The sequence below is a fragment of the Mirounga leonina genome, unplaced genomic scaffold (genome assembly GCF_011800145.1).
Source record: "Mirounga leonina isolate KUSES-001 unplaced genomic scaffold, KU_Mleo_1.0 Mir_204, whole genome shotgun sequence".
NCBI classification, from domain to species: Eukaryota; Metazoa; Chordata; class Mammalia; order Carnivora; family Phocidae; genus Mirounga; species Mirounga leonina.
The window spans coordinates 2164289-2186192 of NW_023270513.1; the positions used below are offsets into that span (position 1 = coordinate 2164289).

Genomic DNA, 21904 nt, shown 5'->3' on the forward strand with positions numbered 1-21904 from the left:
TGAATTCAAATGTATCTTTGGATAGAAAAAATAAATCCAAATTGAGTTTTTTCCTGGCATGACTCAAATTAGTAAATTGCATTTTTAGTAAATTACATTTTAATAAATTGATAGAGAAAATTTACTGGCTCAGTTGGAGCTGGCTCCTGCCCAGTTCTTTTCTTGTCAGAATAGTCTGTTTAATCTGATTGTTGGAGGAGTTGGCATTGCCGCATAAAAAGATGATAGGAGTTCTTTAATTCCAATTTGGCCTCTGCTGCTGATTCCCTGTAGTGTCTGCAGAAAAATATTTGATTTTCCTTTACTGTTTTGAGGCCTGAGTGATAATGCTTCTACTTCAGGAAGAATGTTAAAAAAATGGGTGAAGTATTGAGCTGTGTGATAATAGAATGTGTTTATTCAACAGATGTTATTGAATATACCTACTGTGTTACAGGGCCTGCTCTAGGTACTTGGAATATATCCGTGAACAAAACATAAAAATCCCTACCCTTGTGTGGTTTTCATTCTAGTGAATGTCACTGTACAACTGGATTGACCAGTTATATCTAACCTCGTGACCTCAAACACATGTTCAGGAAATTTATGGGTTTTGGGAAACTAGCTAGTTGGTTCCATAGCAGTGATATCTTTAACGAGCAATGATTAAACTTATATAATGTAAGCATGAAATTATATATTGTATGTGAATACTCCTTCCTGGAGTTGAATCTTAATACATTAATAGGTATTGGAGGTATAGAGTTGGAAGGCAGGGAGTTAAACATCATTAGGATTTAGCCTTCTTGAATCTCTTGATTAACCCAGTTACGGTCAGGTAATCAAATGTAAAAATTACTTAAGAACCTGGTAGGTTAAATTGCAGCAACAGCAATAATAGCAAACAAATATGGTGCTTGCTATGTGCTAAACACTGTTCTAAATACTTAAAGTTCTGGTGGTTGAAATATTGGTTGCCACTTCTCCCATGTGCTTCCCATTTCCACCCTCCACTGAGGACCCGTTACTTAAACATTGTAGCAAAATCAGGGAAGATGATGCTGTTATGGTACCATCAAAGAACTGAATTTGGGCACTCAGGTAACTTTTCATTGTGTCTGCTATTCCCAAGAAACTGTCCTAAGAGAGCAGTCTCAATTTTGTTACAATGAATATGTGAATTCATTCTTGTAAGTATCAAATGGTTACATGTGAGATTAAAGGCCTTTTCTTAATTATAAAAATAATATGTTGTAAACTATTTTTTAATACAGAAAGTCACAAAGAATTTTAAAAATCACCTATGATCCCACCACCCCAAGATTACCACTGTTAACATCTTGTTTTTACCACTTCATTTTTAACAATACCAGATTTACAACGAAGAAATCTTGGATCTTCTATGCCCATCTCGTGAGAAAGCCTCTCAAATAAATATACGAGAGGATCCTAAAGAAGGCATAAAGGTGTGTTTGTCTCATTTGTTGTTACTGAAAAATGTTGGCCACTGCTAAAGTTCACATCCCTTTTATTTGCCACTGTGGTTTTAAATGGCTACTGACATCTCAGTCTTTCAGATTTCGTGTGATCCTAATTTCCCTTGTTAATCTAGAATTCCTAGATGGGAGCTCTTGTGGGGAAGGAAGTTTTATCATCTTCCTGTTCCCTGTGGAAGGAATGCTAATATCAACTAAATATTCATTAATTATTTATAGAGTTCTAAGCCTGGGCTATTCAGTACAATAGCCACTAGCCACAAATGGCTAAACTTAAGGGAACTAAGATATAATGAAATTTAAAATTCAGTCCCTTCGTCACACTAGCCACATATCCCAATAGCTACTTGTGGCTGTGGCTACTATAGGACAGTACAGATATAGACCATGGTCACAGAAAATTCTGTTGGGCCAGCACTATAACAGACATGCTAGGCTTTGGGATGATATTTAAATAGGAAAAAATTAAATAATATAAAAAATTTAAAATTCATAAGTTACCACAGGAAGAAGAGATCACTTATATGAGAGGCTTCTGTCGTATGGTTTAGATGCAGGATGAGGAGCTATATAGCTAAACAGAAAATTTGAGGCAAGGTTGGGAGTTTTATATATGGGAGTAGACCAAATCCAGAAGCCGGTATTGAAAACAGGCAGAGTTTGGGTCTAGCTCCAGCTTGAGTATTCAGGGAGAGAATCCAGGGCTGGAAGTGGATGAGAGTAGGTTATATAAATGGGAAAACTTGGTAAAATAGTGTCTTACCCATCTTCTTCCCCTTCCTCTCTTCACTGCATGGAAAGATGAAGGTTTAGGGTACAGGTGCTTGAAGAACAGGCGTGCTTCTGGTTTTTTTTTCCTTCTGGGTTATTAAGTCATTAGCCAGGTATTAAAATAAAGGCTTGAAGGATCAGACCTATTTTGAAAGCCTGATGGGGTGCCTGGGTGGCTCAGTCGGTTAAGCATCTGCCTTCGGCTCAGGTCATGATCCCAGAGTCCTGGGATCGAGCCCCGAGTTGGGCTCTCTGCTCAGTGGGGAGTCTGCTTCTCCCTCTCATTCTCCCTCCCTGCTCTCCCTCTCTCTCTCAAATAAATAAGTAAAATCTTAAAAAAAAAAAAAAAAAAGCCTGATAAACTTGGAATACAGGAAGACAATTTGGATAGTGGGGATAAGAAACCTGGGCAAAATGCATGGTATCACCAGAAAGAATGTTGGTACTGAGCCAGGTCTTGACCCAGTTCCAAGATCTTTTATATGCCCCATGCCAAGGCAGGAATTAAATCCCAAGCATTATTTGAGGTACAATTTTCAATACAAAAAAGTATGTGTTTTTGATTTAAATCGGGGTGGGTAAGGACAAGTTTGTGAACACTCTTCAGGTGGGATAGATGGAATATAAGTAGAGAGAAAAGAAGTAAGGGTATTCTTGTGTAAGGAGTAGCTTAAGCAGAAAATATACTCCTTGGGTTAGTAAGACTAGACCAGTCTGTCTGGATTCGAGGCTCTGGGTTGAGAAGTAATAGATGTGTTAGGACCAGGTTATGAAGCCAGGCTAAAGCTTCATGTGTTCCATCCCTGTGGACAGTATATAAGCGAGACTGCCATGGCCACTTTTACCAAGTTTTTATCTTATGCGTATCTCTCTCCAACTGTGTTAGCTGCTGGACGTTAGGAGAGTGTCTTAAAATCTCCTCGGATCCTCATTATCTAGCACAGAACTTAGTAATTTGGTGACATTTTCAGAAGCAGGATTTTAGGAAGACTAAACACAAGTGGCTTGAAAAGGAGATAGACTGGGATGAGGAAGGCCAGTTGGAGAAACTTTGCCTTCTTCTTCAGGCATGAAGCAAGATCGGCCTGGAAGAGGCAGGTAGATGTGGAAAGGAAAAGGAAGCAATGGATTCAAAAGAAAAATGGCTAGGAGTTGGTGACAGATGAGGTATGGCGAAATGGGAGGAGAGGAATTGAAGGTGAATCTGAGGTTTTGCGCATAGAGATATTAACAGAAGTGGAGAGAATCGGTGCTGGTGGAGGGAAGATGAGTTTGGTTTATAATTCACTGTTTACAAAGTATAAGTGGCAGGCAATTAGAAATGAAGGACTAGAAATGAAGGACTACACAGATGTAGATCTGGGAGCTATGGAGTAATAAAACAATAGCATATTTGGGCTAGCAGGGTCTTCATAATCATCTAGTTCAATCTCCAGAGGCTCCAAGAGATTTTAACGTGTACAAATTATCTTGCGTAGATACAGTACCAAGCGTAGGACCCTGTTTTCCTGCTGTTTCCCGTAGTGAAAATGAAGTCTAAAACCGGTCAGAGGTATAGGGAGGGGCACAGGGTCACATGGAGAAAGTAGCAAAGAGAAATACTGTAAGTATTTGTGTTGCCCTTGCTGTTCTTGGGGCCAAAGCTTACCTTCACTTGGGAGCTCCCCAGAGGGCACCTATCCGTTGTTCTATCCTAAAATCTAGAGATCTCTTCTAGCTCTAGTGTTGTCTGGTACCCTTGTTTTGGAAGTCCCTAGGGGAGATTAGGGACCTTGGTTTGCTGTGATCATAGAGTTAGTTAAAACAGTCCTTATCACCACAACTGTCCTATTTATTGAGGTTCTATTGGAACATCAAAGCATTATTTAAAAAAATTTTTTTTAATTTATTTATTTGACACAGAGAGATATAGCGAGAGAGGGAACACAAGCAGGGGGAGTGGGAGAGGGAGAAGCAGGCTTCCCGCCGAGCAGAGAGCCTGATGCGGGGCTCGATCCCAGGACCCCGGGATCACGACCTGAGCAGAAGGCAGACACTTAACGACTGAGCCACCCAGGTGCCCCTTAAAGCATTATTTTTTAACCTACCAGTCCTTCTATCTCTGATGAAGTATGTAAAGCAGAATCCTAAGGGCATTTTTTTTTTCTTTCTCTGAATTAGATTGTGGGACTCACTGAGAAGACTGTTGTAGTCGCCCTGGACACTGTTTCCTGTTTGGAGCAGGGCAACAACTGTAGGACTGTGGCCTCCACAGCTATGAACTCCCAGTCATCCCGATCTCATGCCATCTTTACAATCTCCATAGAGCAAAGAAGGAAGACTGACAAGTAAGTTGCAGTTCACAGTTTAAAGAGTCAAGATTGTTAACAGTTCTACCAAAGTTGAATATTAAGTTGCTTCTTCAGTGCGTTTGACGAATCATCGGCCATCAGTACCCTGAGCACTGGTAACCAGTGGAGCCATTTTGACTGACTTGAAAGAAAACCAGAGCCAGCAGGTCGGCTTTGACACTCAGCCACCCTCAAGCTCACGTGCCGTTCTCATTTGTGTCTTCTTGTCATCACAGGAATAGCAGCTTTCGCTCCAAGCTGCATCTTGTAGACCTTGCTGGATCAGAAAGACAGAAGAAAACCAAGGCTGAAGGGGACCGTCTGAAAGAGGGTGAGAGAGCTTAAGGCTACACTTGTAGATGAAAACTTCTAGTACTCTTATTGTGTCATTGGTGTCTTGACAGAAATATTTGAGGTCATATTCTAACAGTAGCTACAATTCAAGTTCAAGGCTGATATCAGAAATAGTGAAAACCTGTTTCTTTCCCTTGCACTCATTTTCTAATTTAGGTATGAGATTTGGATCTGGCCCTTGGTTTGATTTCATCTGGTCCAGGCAAGTTTTATTTTTGTTTGGTTTGGTTTGGTTTGGTTTTATCCCCAACTACTTATGATTAAAATCGGTCTCCTGATTCTGTCATCTCAAGTATTCACTATCCTTCTCAGATATTGTCACTTATAAACCTCATCAGCATGGTTTCCATATCTTCATTTAAGCTGTTGGATATAAACGATGAAGCTCCTAAGGCTAGAAGAACCCCATGGTGATTGCTATTAGAGACCTTAGTCTAGCATGATAGTGGCCTGGTAATCTGCATGCTTTGGGAATGATCTTTCAAGTGATTATTAATCTAACAAAAGTTAACAACCAGCCCCTATTTCTCAATTTTGTGCTTAAGGATCTCGTAAAAGATTTTGCTAAATGCCTTGCTAAAGTTCAGATATACGAAGTCTGCCATATTTCTCTTAGCTACCAGTTTAATGACATTACAAAAAAGAAATAAGGATTAGCCTAAATTGATTTCTTCTTAGTGACTTCAAGTTGGCTTCTAGTGCTTATTCTTCCGTTTCTAGGTTCTTGCAAGCCATCCCTGTGATCATCCATCCCATAATCTAGAAGACTTATATCAAACTTACTGGTCTGTAATTTATGGAATTAACTTCTATTTCTTCTTCTTCTTCTTTTTTGTTTTTTTTTTTTTTTGAAAATTGAAATTACATCTGCCCAGTCTTCTGGAACATCTTTCTCTGTGATCCCTCAAAGATCGCTGACATAGCTTCAGCATTCTCATTTGAAAGTACTCTCCATTTCCTTGGCTATAATTCATCTGCTCCAAGATATTTGAACTCCTGTTAAAGGAGTCGAGTTCTCACTTACTACCTCTTTACTCATATTGGGCTGCACTTCCCTCTTGGAAACTGAGAATGCAGGAGCAAAAATAGTAATTGAGGAATTTTACCTCTGTCACATATCATTATTATACTGCTAGCACAGGGCAGAGACCTAGTTCTTGCTCATTCAGCTTTTTGTTCTGAATGTATTTGAAAGTGCCCTTTTTGTTCTGTGTTTGCGCTGTGAGATTTAGCCTTCTTAATACTATTTTTAAAGGTTCTTGTGCCTCTTTTTTTAGGTTTACAGTTCTGAGTTTTTTTTAACAGCTTTATTGAGATATAATTCACATACCATAAAATTCACCCATTTAAACTGTACACCCATTTAAACTGTACACTTCTGTGGATATATTCACAGAGTTGTGCAACCAGTACCACAATCTAATTTTAGATCATGTTTATCACCTTCAAAAAGAAACTCACCCTCCATATCATTTAGCAGTCACTCCGCACTCCTAGCCCCTTCTCTAGCCCTAGGCAACCATGACCTGTATTTTATATAAGTATAATCGTACAATACGTGGTCTTTTGTGACTGGTTTGTTTCACTCAGCATAAGGTTTTCAAGGATCATCCGTGTTGTAGTGTGTAGCAACACTTCGTTCCCTTTGAATGCTGAATCATATTCCATTGTGTGGATATACGTTTTGAATGTTTGTCCATTCATCAGCTGTATGTTTGTATGAATGTTTGTCCATTCATCAGTTGTATCCAATTTCGCTATTTTGAATATTGCTCTGTGAGCATCTGTGTATAAGTTTTTGTGTAGACAAATGTTGTAATTTCCCTTTAGGTATACACCTAATTGTGCAATTGCTGGCTGGGTCATATGGTAACTTTTAAGTTTCTTTTTTTTTTTTTAATTAAGATGTAACTAATATACCATAAAATTTACCCTTTTAAACTGTACAATTTGGTAATCTTTGAGGATATTCACAAAGTTGTGTATCACCACAGTAAATTTTAGAATGTTTTCGTCACCCAAAAAGAAAACCTGCACGCATTAGAAGTCATTCCCTATTTTTCCTCAACCTCCTTCTGCCACACCCTCGGCCCCACCTATCTGTGACTAACGCTTTTTCTGTCTCTACAGATTTGCCTGTTCTGGACATTTCATACACATCTAGTCATATGATATATGGTCTTTTGTGACTGGCTTCTTTCACTTTAACAGTGTTTTCAAGGCTCATCCATGTTGTGTAGCATGTATCAGTACTTCATTCCTTTTTATCGCCAAATAATATTCTACTACATGAATATATTATTATTATTACACATTCATTATCAATACTTATTAATATATATTTGTCCATTGATGGACATTTGGGTTGCTTCCACTTTGGGTTATTAGGAATAATGCTGCTATGAGCATTGCTGTACAAATTTTTAAGTAGACATCTGTTTTCATTTCTCTCTGGTATATACCTAGGAGTGGAATTGCTGGATCATATGGTAACTCTGTGTTTAACTTTTTGAAGAACTGCCAGATTGTTTTTCACAGCAACTGCACCACTTTAACATTATCAGGATTGTTATCCTTAGAATTCTAATTCTAAAATTAGGATTCTAATTTTCCCATATTCTTACTTTTATTATGTCTTTAATGGGAGCCATCCTAGTGGGTGTAAAGTGATACCTCATTGTGGTTTTGGTTTGCATTTCCCAGTGGCTAATGATGTTGAGCATTGTTTCGTGTGCTTATCAGCAATTTGTGTATCTTTTTAGAAAAATGTTCATTCAGATTCTTTGCCCGTTTTTTAATTATTTATCTTTTTTATGGTTGAGTTATGTATGTTCTTTATACATTCTGGATACTAACCCCTTATCAGGTATATGCTTTGCAAATGTTTTCTCCCATTCTTTGGGTTGTGTTTTCACTTATTTTTTTTATTTTTTTAAAAGATTTTATTTATTTATTCATAAGAGACAGAGAGTGAGAGAGAGGCAGAGGGAGAAGCAGGCTCCCCACTGAGCAGGGAGCCCGATGTGGGGCTCGATCCCAGGACCCTGGGATCATGACCTGAGCCGAAGGCAGACGCTTAACCATCTGAGCCACCCAGGCGCCCTGTGTTTTCACTTATTGATGGTATCCTTTGAAGCACACAATTTAAAAAATTTTGATGAAGTCCATTCATCTAGTTTTTTTCTCTTGTTGCTTATGTGTTTGGTGTCATACCTATGGGAAATGCCTAATCCAAGGTCACAAAGATTTATGCTTCTGTTTTCTTCTAAGAGCTTTATGGTTTTAGATGCTGCATTTAAGTCTTTGATCCATTTTGAGTTAATTTTAGTATATGGTGTGAAGTGGCAGTCCAAAGTTCAGTCTTTGGCATGTAGATAGTTATCCCCACATCGTTTGTTGAAAAGACTATTCTTGGGCGCCTGGGTGGCTCAGTTGGTTAGGCGACTGCCTTCGGCTCAGGTCATGATCCTGGAGTCCCGGGATCGAGTCCCGCGTCGGGCTCCCTGCTCGGCGGGGAGCCTGCTTCTCCCTCTGACCCTCCCCTCTCTCATGTGCTCTCTCTCTCTCATTCCTCTGTCTCAAATAAATAAATAAAATCTTAAAAAAAAAAAGAAAGAAAAAAAAGACTATTCTTTCCCGCTGAATTGTCTTAGCATCTTTGCCAAGAAGCAATTGAACTCTCAATTCTATTCCATTGATCTGTATGTCTGTCCTTATGCTGGTACCACACTGTCTTGATTGCCATAGCTTTGTAGTAAGTTTTGAAATCAGGAAGTGTGAGTGCTCCAACATGGTTCTTTTTCAAGATTGTTTTGGCTATTCTGGGTCCCTTGCATTTCCGTATGAATGTTAGGATCAGCTTGTCATTTTCTGCAAAGAAGCCAGCTGGGATTTTCATAGGGGTTGTGTTGAATCTGTATATCAGTTGAAGAAGTATTGCCATCATAACATTCAGTCTTTTTTTTTAAGATTTTATTTATTTATTTGACAGAGAGAGACACAGCGAGAGAGGGAGCACAAGCAGGGGGAGTGGGAGGGGGAAAAGAAGGCTTCCTGCTGAGCCGGGAGCCCGATGTGGGACTCGATCCCAGGACCCTGGGATCATGACCTGAGCCGAAAGGCAGCCGCTTAACCTACTGAACCACTCAGGTGCCCCTCAAATGTCTTTCTGTTTATTTAGGTCCTCTTAAATATCTTTGAATAATGTTTACGTTTTACACTTCTTTTGTTACATTTATTCCTAAATACTTTATTCTTTTCAATGCTGTTGTAAATGGAATTGTTTTCTGAATTTCATTTTCAAATTGTTTATTGAGTTTTGTATAATGATCTTGTGTCTGCAACCTAGCTGAACTTGCTTGTCAGTTCTAATAGGTTTTTAATGGATTCTTTAGGATTTCTGTATACAAGTTCATGTCATCTGTAACAGAGATAGTTTTCCTTCTTCCTTATTGGTCTGGATGCCTTTATTTCCTTTTCTTGCCTAATTGTCCTGGCTAGAACCTCCAGGACAATGCTGAATGGAAATGGTGAGAATGGATATTGTTGTCTTGTTCCTGAGTTAGGGGAAAAGCATTCAGTCTTTTACTATTAAGTATGATGTTAGCTATGGGGTTTTCATAGATGCCCCTACCAGGATGAGGAATTTCTGTCTATACCTAGTTTGTTGAGTGTGTTTATCTTGAGTTTGTCAAATGATTTTTCACCATCTGTTGACATGATCACATTATTGTTTTTTATTGTTCATTATTCTGTTGATTCGGTTTATTTTTTTTAAAGATTGATTGATTTGAGAGAGAGAGAGGGTGAGCATGAGAGGGGGGAGGGTCAGAGGGAGAAGCAGACTCCCCGCTGAGCAGGGAGCCCTATGTGGGACTCGATCCTGGGACTCCAGGATCATGACCCGAGCCGAAGACAGTTGCTTAACCAACTGAGCCACTCAGGTGCCCCTGTTGATTATGTTTATTGCATTAATTGATTTTTGGATGTTAAACCAATCTCGTATTCCTAGAATAAACCTAACTTGTTGTCTTTTTATGTTTAGTGACTTTCTCGGACTAATTCTATAATTCCCAGTAGTGTGCAGTCACAGAAGTGTGTGCTTAGTTACTTTAGTGGTTAGCTAATCATTTGTCTCAGACTTCCTTAAATGCCTTGAACTGTAACTCTTCTGCATTTGCCTAGGGCTCTGTGTTATGTGTTGGGGCTTGTCTCTAACACTCAGGCTTTTTACAACTCTATCTTAGTCTTCACTTCTTGAACAGGGCCTCAGCGTCAGCCAGGGGGTGCAAGATAAGGGCTTTTTAGGTCTTTCCTGACATTTTTAGGTCTTTCCTGAGCATGCACACAGCTTTCTAGATTTCCAGAAATATATCAGAGCTTTTTAAAGCCTCCTGTGGACACTTCATTCCCCACATCCTTCCTTTTAAGTTTCCAAGCAGGCTCTTGTTTAACTGTGGCTATTAAGTGTGCTGTGTATCATCACCAGATATTTTTCTATACATAAGTGTGCATGTATATGTAGTAATATATTTGTTATATGCCTTTAAAATTTTGGTATTGCTAAATTAATTTACTCCCTTTGAATTATACAAGTAATACATGAATAAATTCCTAATATAAAACACAAGCAATGCAGACGAAGATAAATCATGCCCCCCCAAATCCCCACCCCCCGCCTTGATTTCCCTCCCAATCCTAATCTAGGTGTAACCACTTTCACCTGCCTGTTTTTTTTTTTTTTAACCTGGTGTTTCCCTATTGTTTTAAAGACAAATGCTATCATCAGCATACTATTTTTCAACCAACTTTTGTCTGCTAATAATATATCTTTGAGGGGCGCCTGGGTGGCTCACTTGGTTAAGTGTCTGCCTTTGGCTCAGGTCATGGTCCCAGGGTCCTGGGATCAAGCCCTGCCTCGGGCTCTCTGCTCAGCATGGAACCTGCTTCTCCCTCTCCCTCTGCCTGCCATTCTGCCTACTTGTACTCTATCAAATAAATAAAAATCTTTAAAAAAATGTTTTAAAAATAATATCTTTGAAATTTTTTTGTACCACTGTATAAATCTGCCTCATTTTTATGAGTGCTATATAGGACTCCACAGTGTACAAAGTCTACCTTGTTTATTTATTCCTGTTTTGAATGACATTTAGGTTGTCCGGTTTCTAGCTATTGTAAAATGATGCCTTAGTTAATAGCCTTGTATGTGATATATACTTGAGAGTATTCTCTAGATTACATACCGGGTAGAGGAATTGCTAGGGTGAAGGGCACACACATTTGAGATTTTAAATACTGCTAAATACTGTTCTCTAAAATGTCTATCCCGGTATGCATGCCACCTCACTATATGAGAATGTTTCCCTGTACTGTTGACAATATTAGATATTATTGACCTTTTTTATTTCTATCTTGAACATTGCATGTTATTTAAAAAAATTGTATTTCCCCCAATTACTTGTGAAACTGAGCATTTTTTCATGTTATTGGCCATTTCTCTTTCCATTTCTGTGAATTGCCTGTTCATACCCTTTGCTTATTTTTTTCTTTCAGATTGTATTTTTGTTGATTTTAGAAGTTGTTTATATATTCTAGCTATTAATACCTTGTTATGTATATTACATATATTTTTTCTCAGTCTCATTTTTTAATTTTGTAATCTTTTCATTTATGTTTTATGTGTGTGTGTTTTCCTATTTTTTTTCTTGAGGTAAAATGTATATGCAATAAAACGCACATATTTTAAATGTTCAGTTTGTTGAGTTCTGATAGTTGTATATGTACTTATCACCCAGTTTGGGTGTAACTATCACCCAAAACATGATATGGAACATTTCCATCTACCCCACAAAGTTCCTTTGTACCCCTTTCCAGTCAATCCACCCTACCCACATTCCACCTTAAGCAACCACTTTCTTTCTGACTTCTGTCACCATAGGTTATTTTTGCATGTTCTTAGACTTCATATTAATGGAATCATAAATTTTTATGTGTCTGGCTTCTTTTGTTTAGCATAATGTGGTTAGGGTTTTGGGTTTTTTTTTTTTTTTTTGAGATTTGTCCATGTTCTTGCTTTGATTAATAATGTGTTCCTCTGTGTTGCTGAGTAATATTCCATTATATGATTATACCACTACTTGTTTTTCCATTCTCCTGTAGATAGAAATTTGGGTTATTTCCAGTTTTTAGCTATTATGAATAGGCTGCCTTGAACATTCATGTACAGGTCTTTTTGTTAATACATGTTTCCATTTCTCTTGGGAAAATACGTCAGAGTAGAGGAGGTAGATGTATGCTTAACTTTTTAAGAAAGTGCCTAATAATTCTCTAACATAGTTTGTACCATTTCATATCCCAGCAATGTATGAGAGTTCCAGCTTATCATATCTTCAAAGATGTCGGGGCACATGGGTGGCTCAGTCAGTTAAGTGTCAGCCTTTGGCTCAGCTCACGATCTCCAAGTACCAGGATCAAGTCCCACGTCAGGCTCCCTGCTCAGTGGAGAGTCTGCTTCTCCCTCTCCTTCTACCCCTCCACTTGTTTCTCTCTCTCTCTCTCAAATGAATAAATAAAATCTTTTTTAAGAAAAGATGTCTTAGAAACATTAGAGTGGGTGTCAAATGGCATCTCATCATGGTTTTAATTTACATTTCAAAGATGATAGTGTTGAGCCTCTTTTCATGTACTTACTATCTATTCATGTATCTTCTTTTTTGAAGTGTCTACTCAAGTCTTTTGCCCATTGAAGTATTCGTCTTTTTATTGATGATTGGTGGGAGTTCTTTATATATTCTGGATTGAAGTGTCAGATAATGTATGTTACAAATATTTTTTTATAGTCTGTGGCTTGTCTTTTTCATGATGGCTTTTGATGAGCAGAAATTTTAATTTTTATGAAGTCCAGTTTACCATTTCTTTTCATTAATGCTTAGAGCACTTGGAGTCTTGTCCATGAAATCTTTGCCTACCCAAAGTCATGAAGATAATCTCTTATGTTTCCTGCTTGAAGCTTTACAGTGTTAGCTTTTACATAGTTCTGTAATCTATCTTGAATTAGTTTTTGGTTATAAAGTGAGATAGGGGTTGAAGATCATTTCCCCAACTTCACATGGATATGCAGTTGTTCTAGCACCATTTATTAAAAAGAAGGCCCTTTAGCCACTGACTTGACTTAGTATTGTGGTGTATTGAGTTGATGATATGTGTGGGTCTATTTCTGGGCTCTATTCTGCCCTATTAGTGTATCTGTTTATTCTCAAACCCTTTAATAGATGTAGTTTATAGTATATTTTCATCTCTGGAAGGGCAAATTTCTCCTCACTTTTCTTTTATCAGAACCGTTTTGATTACTTTCTCTTCCAGATGAGTTTTAGAATCAGGTTGTCAAGTTCTATGAAAAATTACAAAATACAAATTATATAAATTCTGAATTCAAAGTATAGATTAACTTGAGAATTGTGCCTGCCCATCCAGGAACATGATCTCTCCATATTTACTCAAGTCTTTCATGTCTTTCAGTAAACTTTTGCAGGTTTCTTGGTATAATTCTTACACCACCTGTCTTGGTAGGCATATTCTGGCATATTATAGTTTGTGTTGCTATTTTGAATACCTCTTTTTCATTTTATTTTTTTAAAAAATTGATTTTCTTTTTTTAAGAGAGATTGAGCTTGAGTACGAGTGAGGGTGGGGGGGCAGAGAGAGAGGGAGAGAGAGAATCTCAAGCAGGCTCCACGCCCAGCGTAGAGCCTGATGTGGGGCTCAATCTCACGACCCTGAAATCATGACCTGAACCTAAATCAAGAGTCAGACGCGGGCGCCTGGGTGGCTCAGTTGGTTAAGCGACTGCCTTCGGCTCAGGTCATGATCCTGGAGTCCCTGGATCGAGTCCCACATCGGGCTCCCTGCTTGGCAGGGAGTCTGCTTCTCCCTCTGACCCTCCTCCCTCTCATGCTCTCTGTCTCTCATTCTCTCTCTCTCTCAAATAAATAAATAAAATCTTTAAAAAAAAAAAAAGAGACGCTTAACTGACTGAGCCACCCAGGTGCCCCTCTATTTTATTTTCTAATCCTGTCTAGGGAAAGTATTATTTTTCAAATTTTGATCTTGTATCTTGGCACATTGCTGAATTGCTTTCTTAGTTTCTTTTTTTTTTAAGATTTATTTATTTATTTTAGAGAGAGAGCACGCAAGTGGGGGCAGGGGCAGAGGGAGAGAGAGAGAGAGAGAGAATCTCAAGCAGACTTCCCACCGATTGCACAGCCAGGTGCAGGTCTCAGTCTCACAACCCTGAGTTCATGACCTGAGCCAAAACCAAGAGTCAGACGCTCTGACTGAGCCACCCAGGCACCACGCTTTCTTAGTGTCTCATCATTTGGATTTTCTAGGTGGATATTCATATTATTTGCAAGTAGACACTTTGGCCTCTTCCTAACATTTATACCTTATTTCTTTTTTCAGTACAAGATTGAATAGTACCAGTGAGAGTAGCCATTCTCATTTTTTTCTGTTTTTACTCGAGCCATAATGTTGCTAGTGTTTCACCTTTAATTATCACTACAGTTCTGGCAGATATCCTTTATCAACTTAAGGAAGTGACTTTTTATTCCTAGTTTGCTAAGAAGTACATGTTTTCAGTTTTTTTATTTTTTAAATGATTTTATTTATTTATTTATTTGAGAGAGAGAGCATGAGCACAAGCAGGGGGAGGCAGAGGGAGAAGCAGACTCCCCACTGAGCAGGGAGCCTGATGCGGGGCTCGACCCCAGGGCCCCGGGATCATGACTTGAGCCGAAAGCAGACGCTTAACTGACTGAGCCACCTACGTGCCCCAGAAGTACATATTTTTTTAAAGATTTTATTTATTTATTTGTCATAGAGAGAGAGTGCACACAAGCAGGGGGGAGTGGCAGGCAGAGGGAGATGCAGACTCCCTGCAGAGCAGGGGGACCCCGATGCAGGACTCGATCCCAGGACCCCGGGGCCATCACCTGAGCCGAAGGCAGTTGCTTCACTGACTGAGCCACCCAGGTGCCCCAGAAGTACATATTTTTAAAATAAGAAATGAGTGTTGAGTTTTATCATTGATTGGGAATTAATGATCATGTAGTTTTTCTTCTTTTAACTTATTGTTAGAGTGAATTGTAAAAATAACTTTTCTATCACTGAATCATCCCCTATTGACCATGATAAATTATTCTTTCTGTGCATTGCTGAGTTTCATGTACTAGTTTTCAATTTAGGACATTTACATATATGTTCGTATGAGATAGTGGCCTATAACTTGTTTTCTATGTGTGCTCCCCTTGTCCAGTTTCAGTTTGAAGGTTTTGCCAACTGTATAAAATGAGTCGGGAAGGAAGCTTTTGATTTTTTTCTATGCTCTGATACAGTTTATGTAACATGGGAATTCTCTTTGAAAGTTTCTTGGATATTAGGTTCTCTATATCTGGGACCAGTTTTGATAATTTATATTTTCTTAGAGAATTAATTCACTTTGTCTAGATTGTCAAATTTATTGGCATAATTTTGCATATAGATTTACTGTATATTTTTAATCCCCATATCTGTAATTATGTCTCTACTTTTAGTTCATCGATTATTATTTATCTTCTCTATTTTTTCTACCACATTTGACAGATTTGTTTATTAACTGTCCTTTTTTTGTATTTTGTTTTTTTACTCTCTATCAATGACTTCCTCCTAAGTTGTTTTGTTATATTCATTGTATTGCTTCCTGAGTTGAAAGCTTTGTTCTTCTCTCTTTTTTTTTTTTAAAGCTTTTCAAGAGGTCAGGATGGTATAATGAATCCCCAAATACCTGTCATACAGTTTCGACAATGACAAATTTATGACAAGTCTTGTTTCATCTGTATCCTAACCACTTTCTCCCTCCGATATTATTTTGAAGCAAATCCCAGATATATATATATTTTTTTTTAATTTCAGTTTGTATTTGGAAAAAAAAGAACTTTTAAGAATATAATCACCTAAAAATTATTAATAATTCCCGAACATCATCAAATATCTAGTCAGTGTTCACATTTCCAATAGTCTCATTGATTTTATTTGGATCAGGATCTATTTATTTGGATCAGGAGCAAAGTCCACACTTTGCTATTACTTGATAGGTTCTTTTCAGTCTCTTTTAATCTGTAGATACTTCCTCCATCTCTCCTTACCCCTCAACTTTCTGTAATTTATTTATTGAAGAAATCAGGTTGTCTTACAGAATTTCTTATAGTCTGAATTTTGCTAATTGCATATCCCCAGGTAGTTTTAACATGTTTCTTGTTCCTCTGTATTTCCTACAAATTGGTAACTGGATCTAGAGGCTAAGTTACATTCAGGATTGATTTTTTTCTTTTATTTGAATATGCCATTTGATTATTTCTCTTTTGGTAGCATAGCTCATTTGTTTTCAGTTGTTCTTATCTAAAAAAATACATTTAAAACTATACATTTTCCTCTCAGTACCACCGGATATAATCTTATAATTTTGAGAAATAGTCCTCTATTAATTTCTAAATTAGATATTTCCTTTTTCATTTTTCCTTTAACCTGAGAGTTATGTAGAAGGTGTTTTTATGTATCCTATTGTTGTTTATTTCTGATTTATTGCATTATGATCAATGAATATGTATGATTTCTTCTTTTTGAAGTTTGTCCTGATTCTTGTTTGGTCTTTGTTAATAGTCCATGTACATTTGAAAAAAGTATGTTTTTTGTTGGGTATGTAGTTCTATATCTGCCTATGAGATAAACTCTTTAATTATATTATTCAGCTCTTTCATGTTCTTTCTTGTTATTTACTTAGTATGTTATTTTGTGACAGTATGACCAAGGATTTGTCAATTTCTCCTTGTATTTATTTATGCATTATATATATGGATTTTTATGCATTATATACACATTTTTTGCAGCTATTACATTTTTATTATTGAAGCATAGTTGACGTACAATGTTATATTAGGTTCAGGTGTACAACATAGTGATTCAGTGACTTTTTTACAAAGTTTTACGTTACTCGGTGCTCACCCTGATAAGTGTAGTTACCATCTGTCACTCTACAGTGTCATTACAGTTATATATCTTGAAGCTATGTTGCTAGCTGCATAAAGTATCATGGATGTATCTTCTCAGAGGATTATATCTATTTTATCTGATTAATACTTTTTCACTTACCTTCTTTTTGTTAGCCCTTACCTGGTATGTCTTTTTGCATCCCTTATCGAAGTCATGGAGCTTGATTTCATTCATCCATTCATTCATTCGTACCAGATCCGATGTTCTCTTTTTTTTTTTTAAGATTTTTATTTATTTATTGAGAGAGAGAGTGATAGAGAGAGAGCATGAGAGGGGGAGAGGCAGAGGGAGAGGCAGACTCCCCACTGAGCAGGGAACCTGATGCGGGACTCGATCCCGGGACTTCAGGATCATGACCTGAGCCGAAGGCAGTCACTTAAACAACTGAGCCACCCAGGCGCCCCCGATGTTCTCTTTTAACAAAAGGTTTTCTTCTGCATATTTTCATGTTTGTGTTTGGACTTATTCCCGCCATGTCATTGGCTACCAGGCCAGGGACCTACTCCTACCAATTACCATGGACTCCTATCCCAAGGCTCCCTCCTGTTTGCTGAATCCACTACCTTCAAGTCTGCACTACCCCTAGTGTTGGTGCCACTTTTCACAGTGGTTCTCTCCTGTATATTTTTTTCTTCTGTTACTCTTATACATCTGCTTTCAATCTCTCAAGAATTTTGCAGTTTCCAGTCCACCAGTGATAGATTCATGGGTGGTTGGTAGCTTGTCACTTGGCAGCATCTTCAAAGACTTTTAGGGGCTCTCAAAGGATTTTCATTAATTTGCATTAGAGTTTCGTGTCCACATTCTGAGTTACCCATTTTAGCTTCAAAGCTTCAATTTCTTCATTTGTAAAATAGGATTTGAATATATACCCCCACAGAGATGTGAGAATTAAGTGAATTCATATGTGTAAAATAAGCATTGTAATTCCTGTTATATAGTAGCCTTTTGATAATTATCGATTCCATCTTCTGTGTTTCCCTTGCTCTGGATGGTGGTTAATAAGGAGGATAGGGGCCTTACTGGTATTTATAGACAAGCCCAACTGAACTAAGAACCCTAGGAGCTGGCCAGGGTGCTTGTCAACATTTGAGGTAGATTTTGAGAGTGGAAGAGGCTTACGGGGTGTGACTTGTCCCAGCAGAATTAAGTTTTCTTTAGTTAACAAAATATCATTCCAAAAGCCAAACTCCTCACTGTTGCAAGGGAATCATTTTCTAACTACCGAGAGCTAAGATAGTTGCTAGCCCCTCTTGGATATTTTCAGAGGGTGGATATGGCCCATCAGAATTTTGTTGCTTATTGCATTACTGGAGGTAGAGGAAGGCAGTGTACTCAAGTAGATTTGATTTGTGAGGCAAAGAAGTTTATGACAAAATCATGACCTTAGATCAAGTGGGAGATGCTGAAGGAAATTAGCAAGAAAACAAGACCTAGGTCTATAGGGAGCAGACTGCAGAAAGATAGTAAGTTTGGTTTTGGACATGTCAGATTTGAAATGCATTTTAGAATAGTCTGGGAGGAAATGGGAAATTCAGAACTAGAGCTTAGAAGCAACATCTGGGGGGTGCCTGGCTAGCTCCGTAAGAAGAGCATGTGACTCTTGATCTTGGGGTCATGAGTTCAAGCCCCGCATTGGGTATAGAGATTACATAAATAAATAAAACTTTTTTACAAAAAGGTTTTATTATTTATTTAAGAGAGAGAGAGAGGGGGGCGCCTGGGTGGCTCAGTCGTTAAGCGTCTGCCTTCGGCTCAGGTCATGATCCCAAGGTCCTGGGATCAAGCTCCGCATAGGGCTCCCTGCTCGGCGGGAAGCCTGCTTCTCCCTCTCCCACTCCCCCTGCTTGTGTTCCCTCTCTCGCTGTGTCTCTCTCTGTCAAATAAATAAATAAATAAAATCTTAAAAAAAAGAGAGAGAGAGCAAAGAGGGAGTGAGAGAAGCAGACTCCCTGTTGAGCAGAGAGCGCAACGCGGGGCTCGATCCCAGGACCCTGAGATGACCTGAGCTGAAGGCAGATGCTTAACCAACTGAGCCACCCAGGCGCCCCAATAAATAAAAAAAAAAAAAAGAACCAACATCTGGGCTGGATAAATATTTGGAATGTGTGGGTGAGTTTGCCCAGGGAGAGTTGTGTAGAGAAAGACTAGATAATAAGACAGCCGACACTAAATATTAGTCAGGAGTAAATGAGCCAATTAAAGAGGTTGAAGAGGCACAGGAGAATAGTAGTAGCGTAAAAACCAAAATAAGAGTTTCTAGGAAAGAGGGATTGTCACCTGCGTCCGATGCTTCAGAGTGGTCACATAAGGTGAGGACTGAGAAGAGAGGGGTGGATTTGGCCATTGAGATTTTTGGTAACCTTTGCCAGAGCCGTGTGATTCGAGTGGTAAGGTTGCATCAGGCAGGTGGGGGAGTGACTTTAACTACCATCCATTCATTTACGTATTCTTGTATCCCTTAGCAATATACAGTGGCGTTTTGCTTTTTCTAAACTTTTCATAAGTTGTTTCATAATGTAGGTGTTCTTTTGTCACTGGTGTTTTGTTTTTTGTTTTTGCTCAGTGTTACGTGTGTGAGATCAATTCATCCTGATACATATAGCTCGGTTCTAAGTTTCTTTGAACTGGAGTCAGGGGTTTTCGTGGTATAAAATCATACTAGTAAGAAGAAAATGATCTTTGCCAATATTTATTCCTCTTATTAATTCTCTTACTTTTTGTTCATTAGAAAGGAGAAGGATGTTGAAGGGTACACCGTGGGCTTGTAAAGTTGCTTTCTTCAGGAGGATCTAGTTTCTGATTTGAATTGGAATGGTTTTAGTGTTTTAATATTTGGAATGATAATTGCTACTGGTTTTGGTAAGCAGTATGTAATTCTTTTAGTTCCAAAAAGTCTTTTTTATGCTGTGCTTTAATCTCTGAGGGAGATCTTTTTTAAGCTTGAATTGTTTGTTTCTTTCAGCAACTCTGTTTGCTGAAAGTGTTCCACTTGGCCTCTCTTTGGCTTCGGGGTCCCCTTCTGTGGATTGTTAGTTTCTTGTGTCTGTTCACTGAGGCTCAAGTGCCTTAAGCCCTAGCAGCTGTGCGAGCGGCCAAGGCCCAGTGGTTTCTGCCCATGACCAGTACCATAGCGGCAGGCGTGCTGTCAGCAAGCTGCTCACACCCTGGGGAGGTATCAAGAGGAAGCCTCTCTGCACTCTTGTTCCTTGGTGCTGCCTTTATCTCAAGATGGGGAGGACGCAACCCAGCTCCTCAGTTTCTTCTCAGCATTTTCAGATCCAGAGAAACCTGGCATACTCACACAGACAATACCGACAATTTCGACAGGAACTCAGAGAGTCCTGCAGGCCAAGCCTTCACCAGAAGCCATGTTCCCATCTTTCTGCCTTGGCTCTACTACATCAGACCCTAAGCCCTTGGCTCAGAGTCCTCGTCTCTTCCAGAGAACAAAAACTCTGCATCACCCCCTTGCTATCAGGTCTCAGACCCATCCTGTGCCTTCATTCTCTTGGCTGATTCCAGCACACCTGCTGGGCTCAAGAACAGAGTGGATGGATCCGATTTGGGACTAGAAGGGATTCGGGGATATCTTTAACCTACCATCTTCCCAAACTCCATCTAAATCTTTGAAATATACTATCAAATTCCCGTGAAGGCATGAGATGATTCATTTTTCTAAAGTTTTCTAACTTCTCTAAGTATTTTTACCAATTTGATAAGTGAAAAATGGCATCTCCTTTTCATTTCTATAGTTATTAGTGAAGTTGAACATACTTGTATATTTATAGACCATTTATATTCTGGATTAAATCACCCATTCAAAGTATTTTTCTCCCTTTAGTCAGTGTGGGTGCTGTACATTTCTTGTTAAGATTATCTCTATTTTTTTTGTGATTTTGAATATAAAACATATTCAGATCACTGCCAGATAGATTATAAATAAGTTACACATGGATGACATAGATTATTCAATTGAAGTATAATATACATACAGAAAAAATGCCCAAATCATAATTATACAGTTTGAGGAATAAGTGGTGATGAAGAAACAATATTACAAGCATCCCAGAAGTACCACTTATGCAGCTTCCAGTCTCTAGCTTCCCCAGAGGGTAACCTTTGTGACTGACTTCTTTCATTCGATATAAGGTCGCCAGAGAAAATATAAGATGGCCAGTTAAATTTGAATTTCAGATAAATGATGAATCATTTTTAATATAAGTATGTTCCATGCAAAATGATTCATCATTTATCTAAAATTCAAATTTAACTGGATGTTCTGTATTTTTTTCTTTTTGCTAAATCTAGTAACCCTGACTCAACATTATGCTTCTGAGACTAATCCATATTATTGCATGTAGTTGTAGTTCATTCATTTTCATCACTATGCATATTCTATTGGTGACTATACCACAGCTTATTTATCCTTCCTACTGTTGGATGAACATTTGGGTATTTTCCAGTTTGGGGCTGCTATGAATAGTGCTGCTATGAATATTCTTGTATATGTATTTTGGTGAACATATGCACCCAAATTCCTTCATTCCTGAATCCTCCTGTAACTGCTACCCTATCTCCTTCCCTTTAGAGCCAAGCTCCTCAGAAAAGTTAACACTGCTTAGCAACACATGTGATTCACTCTTAGTTACATTTTTTGATGAGGTACAGGATACGTACAGAAAATTGCATAGATCATGTATATAGTTTAATAAATAATGATAAAGTGCACAGTCATGTAAGTACCACGGAGGTTGAAAAACAAAAGATTTCCAGCACCTGTGTGTATACCCCTGTCGGGTCATGACCTCCTCCTTTGCCTCTAGAGGTAACCACTCCTGACTTTTGTGATGGGAATTCCCTTGCTTTCCTTGATGGTAGTGCCACCTT

General features: G+C 38.4%; 1 protein-coding gene across 1 annotated transcript in view; it reads left to right on the plus strand.

Annotated features, from left to right (window-relative positions):
* KIF4A (kinesin family member 4A) overlaps positions 1-21904 on the plus strand; it is a 116604-nt gene that overhangs the window by 3822 nt on the left and 90878 nt on the right. The window contains exons 5-7 of the mRNA XM_035028698.1: positions 1353-1445; positions 4407-4573; positions 4813-4907. Coding sequence (XP_034884589.1) covers positions 1353-1445; positions 4407-4573; positions 4813-4907 — 355 coding nt within the window. The remainder of the gene's footprint in view (positions 1-1352; positions 1446-4406; positions 4574-4812; positions 4908-21904) is intronic.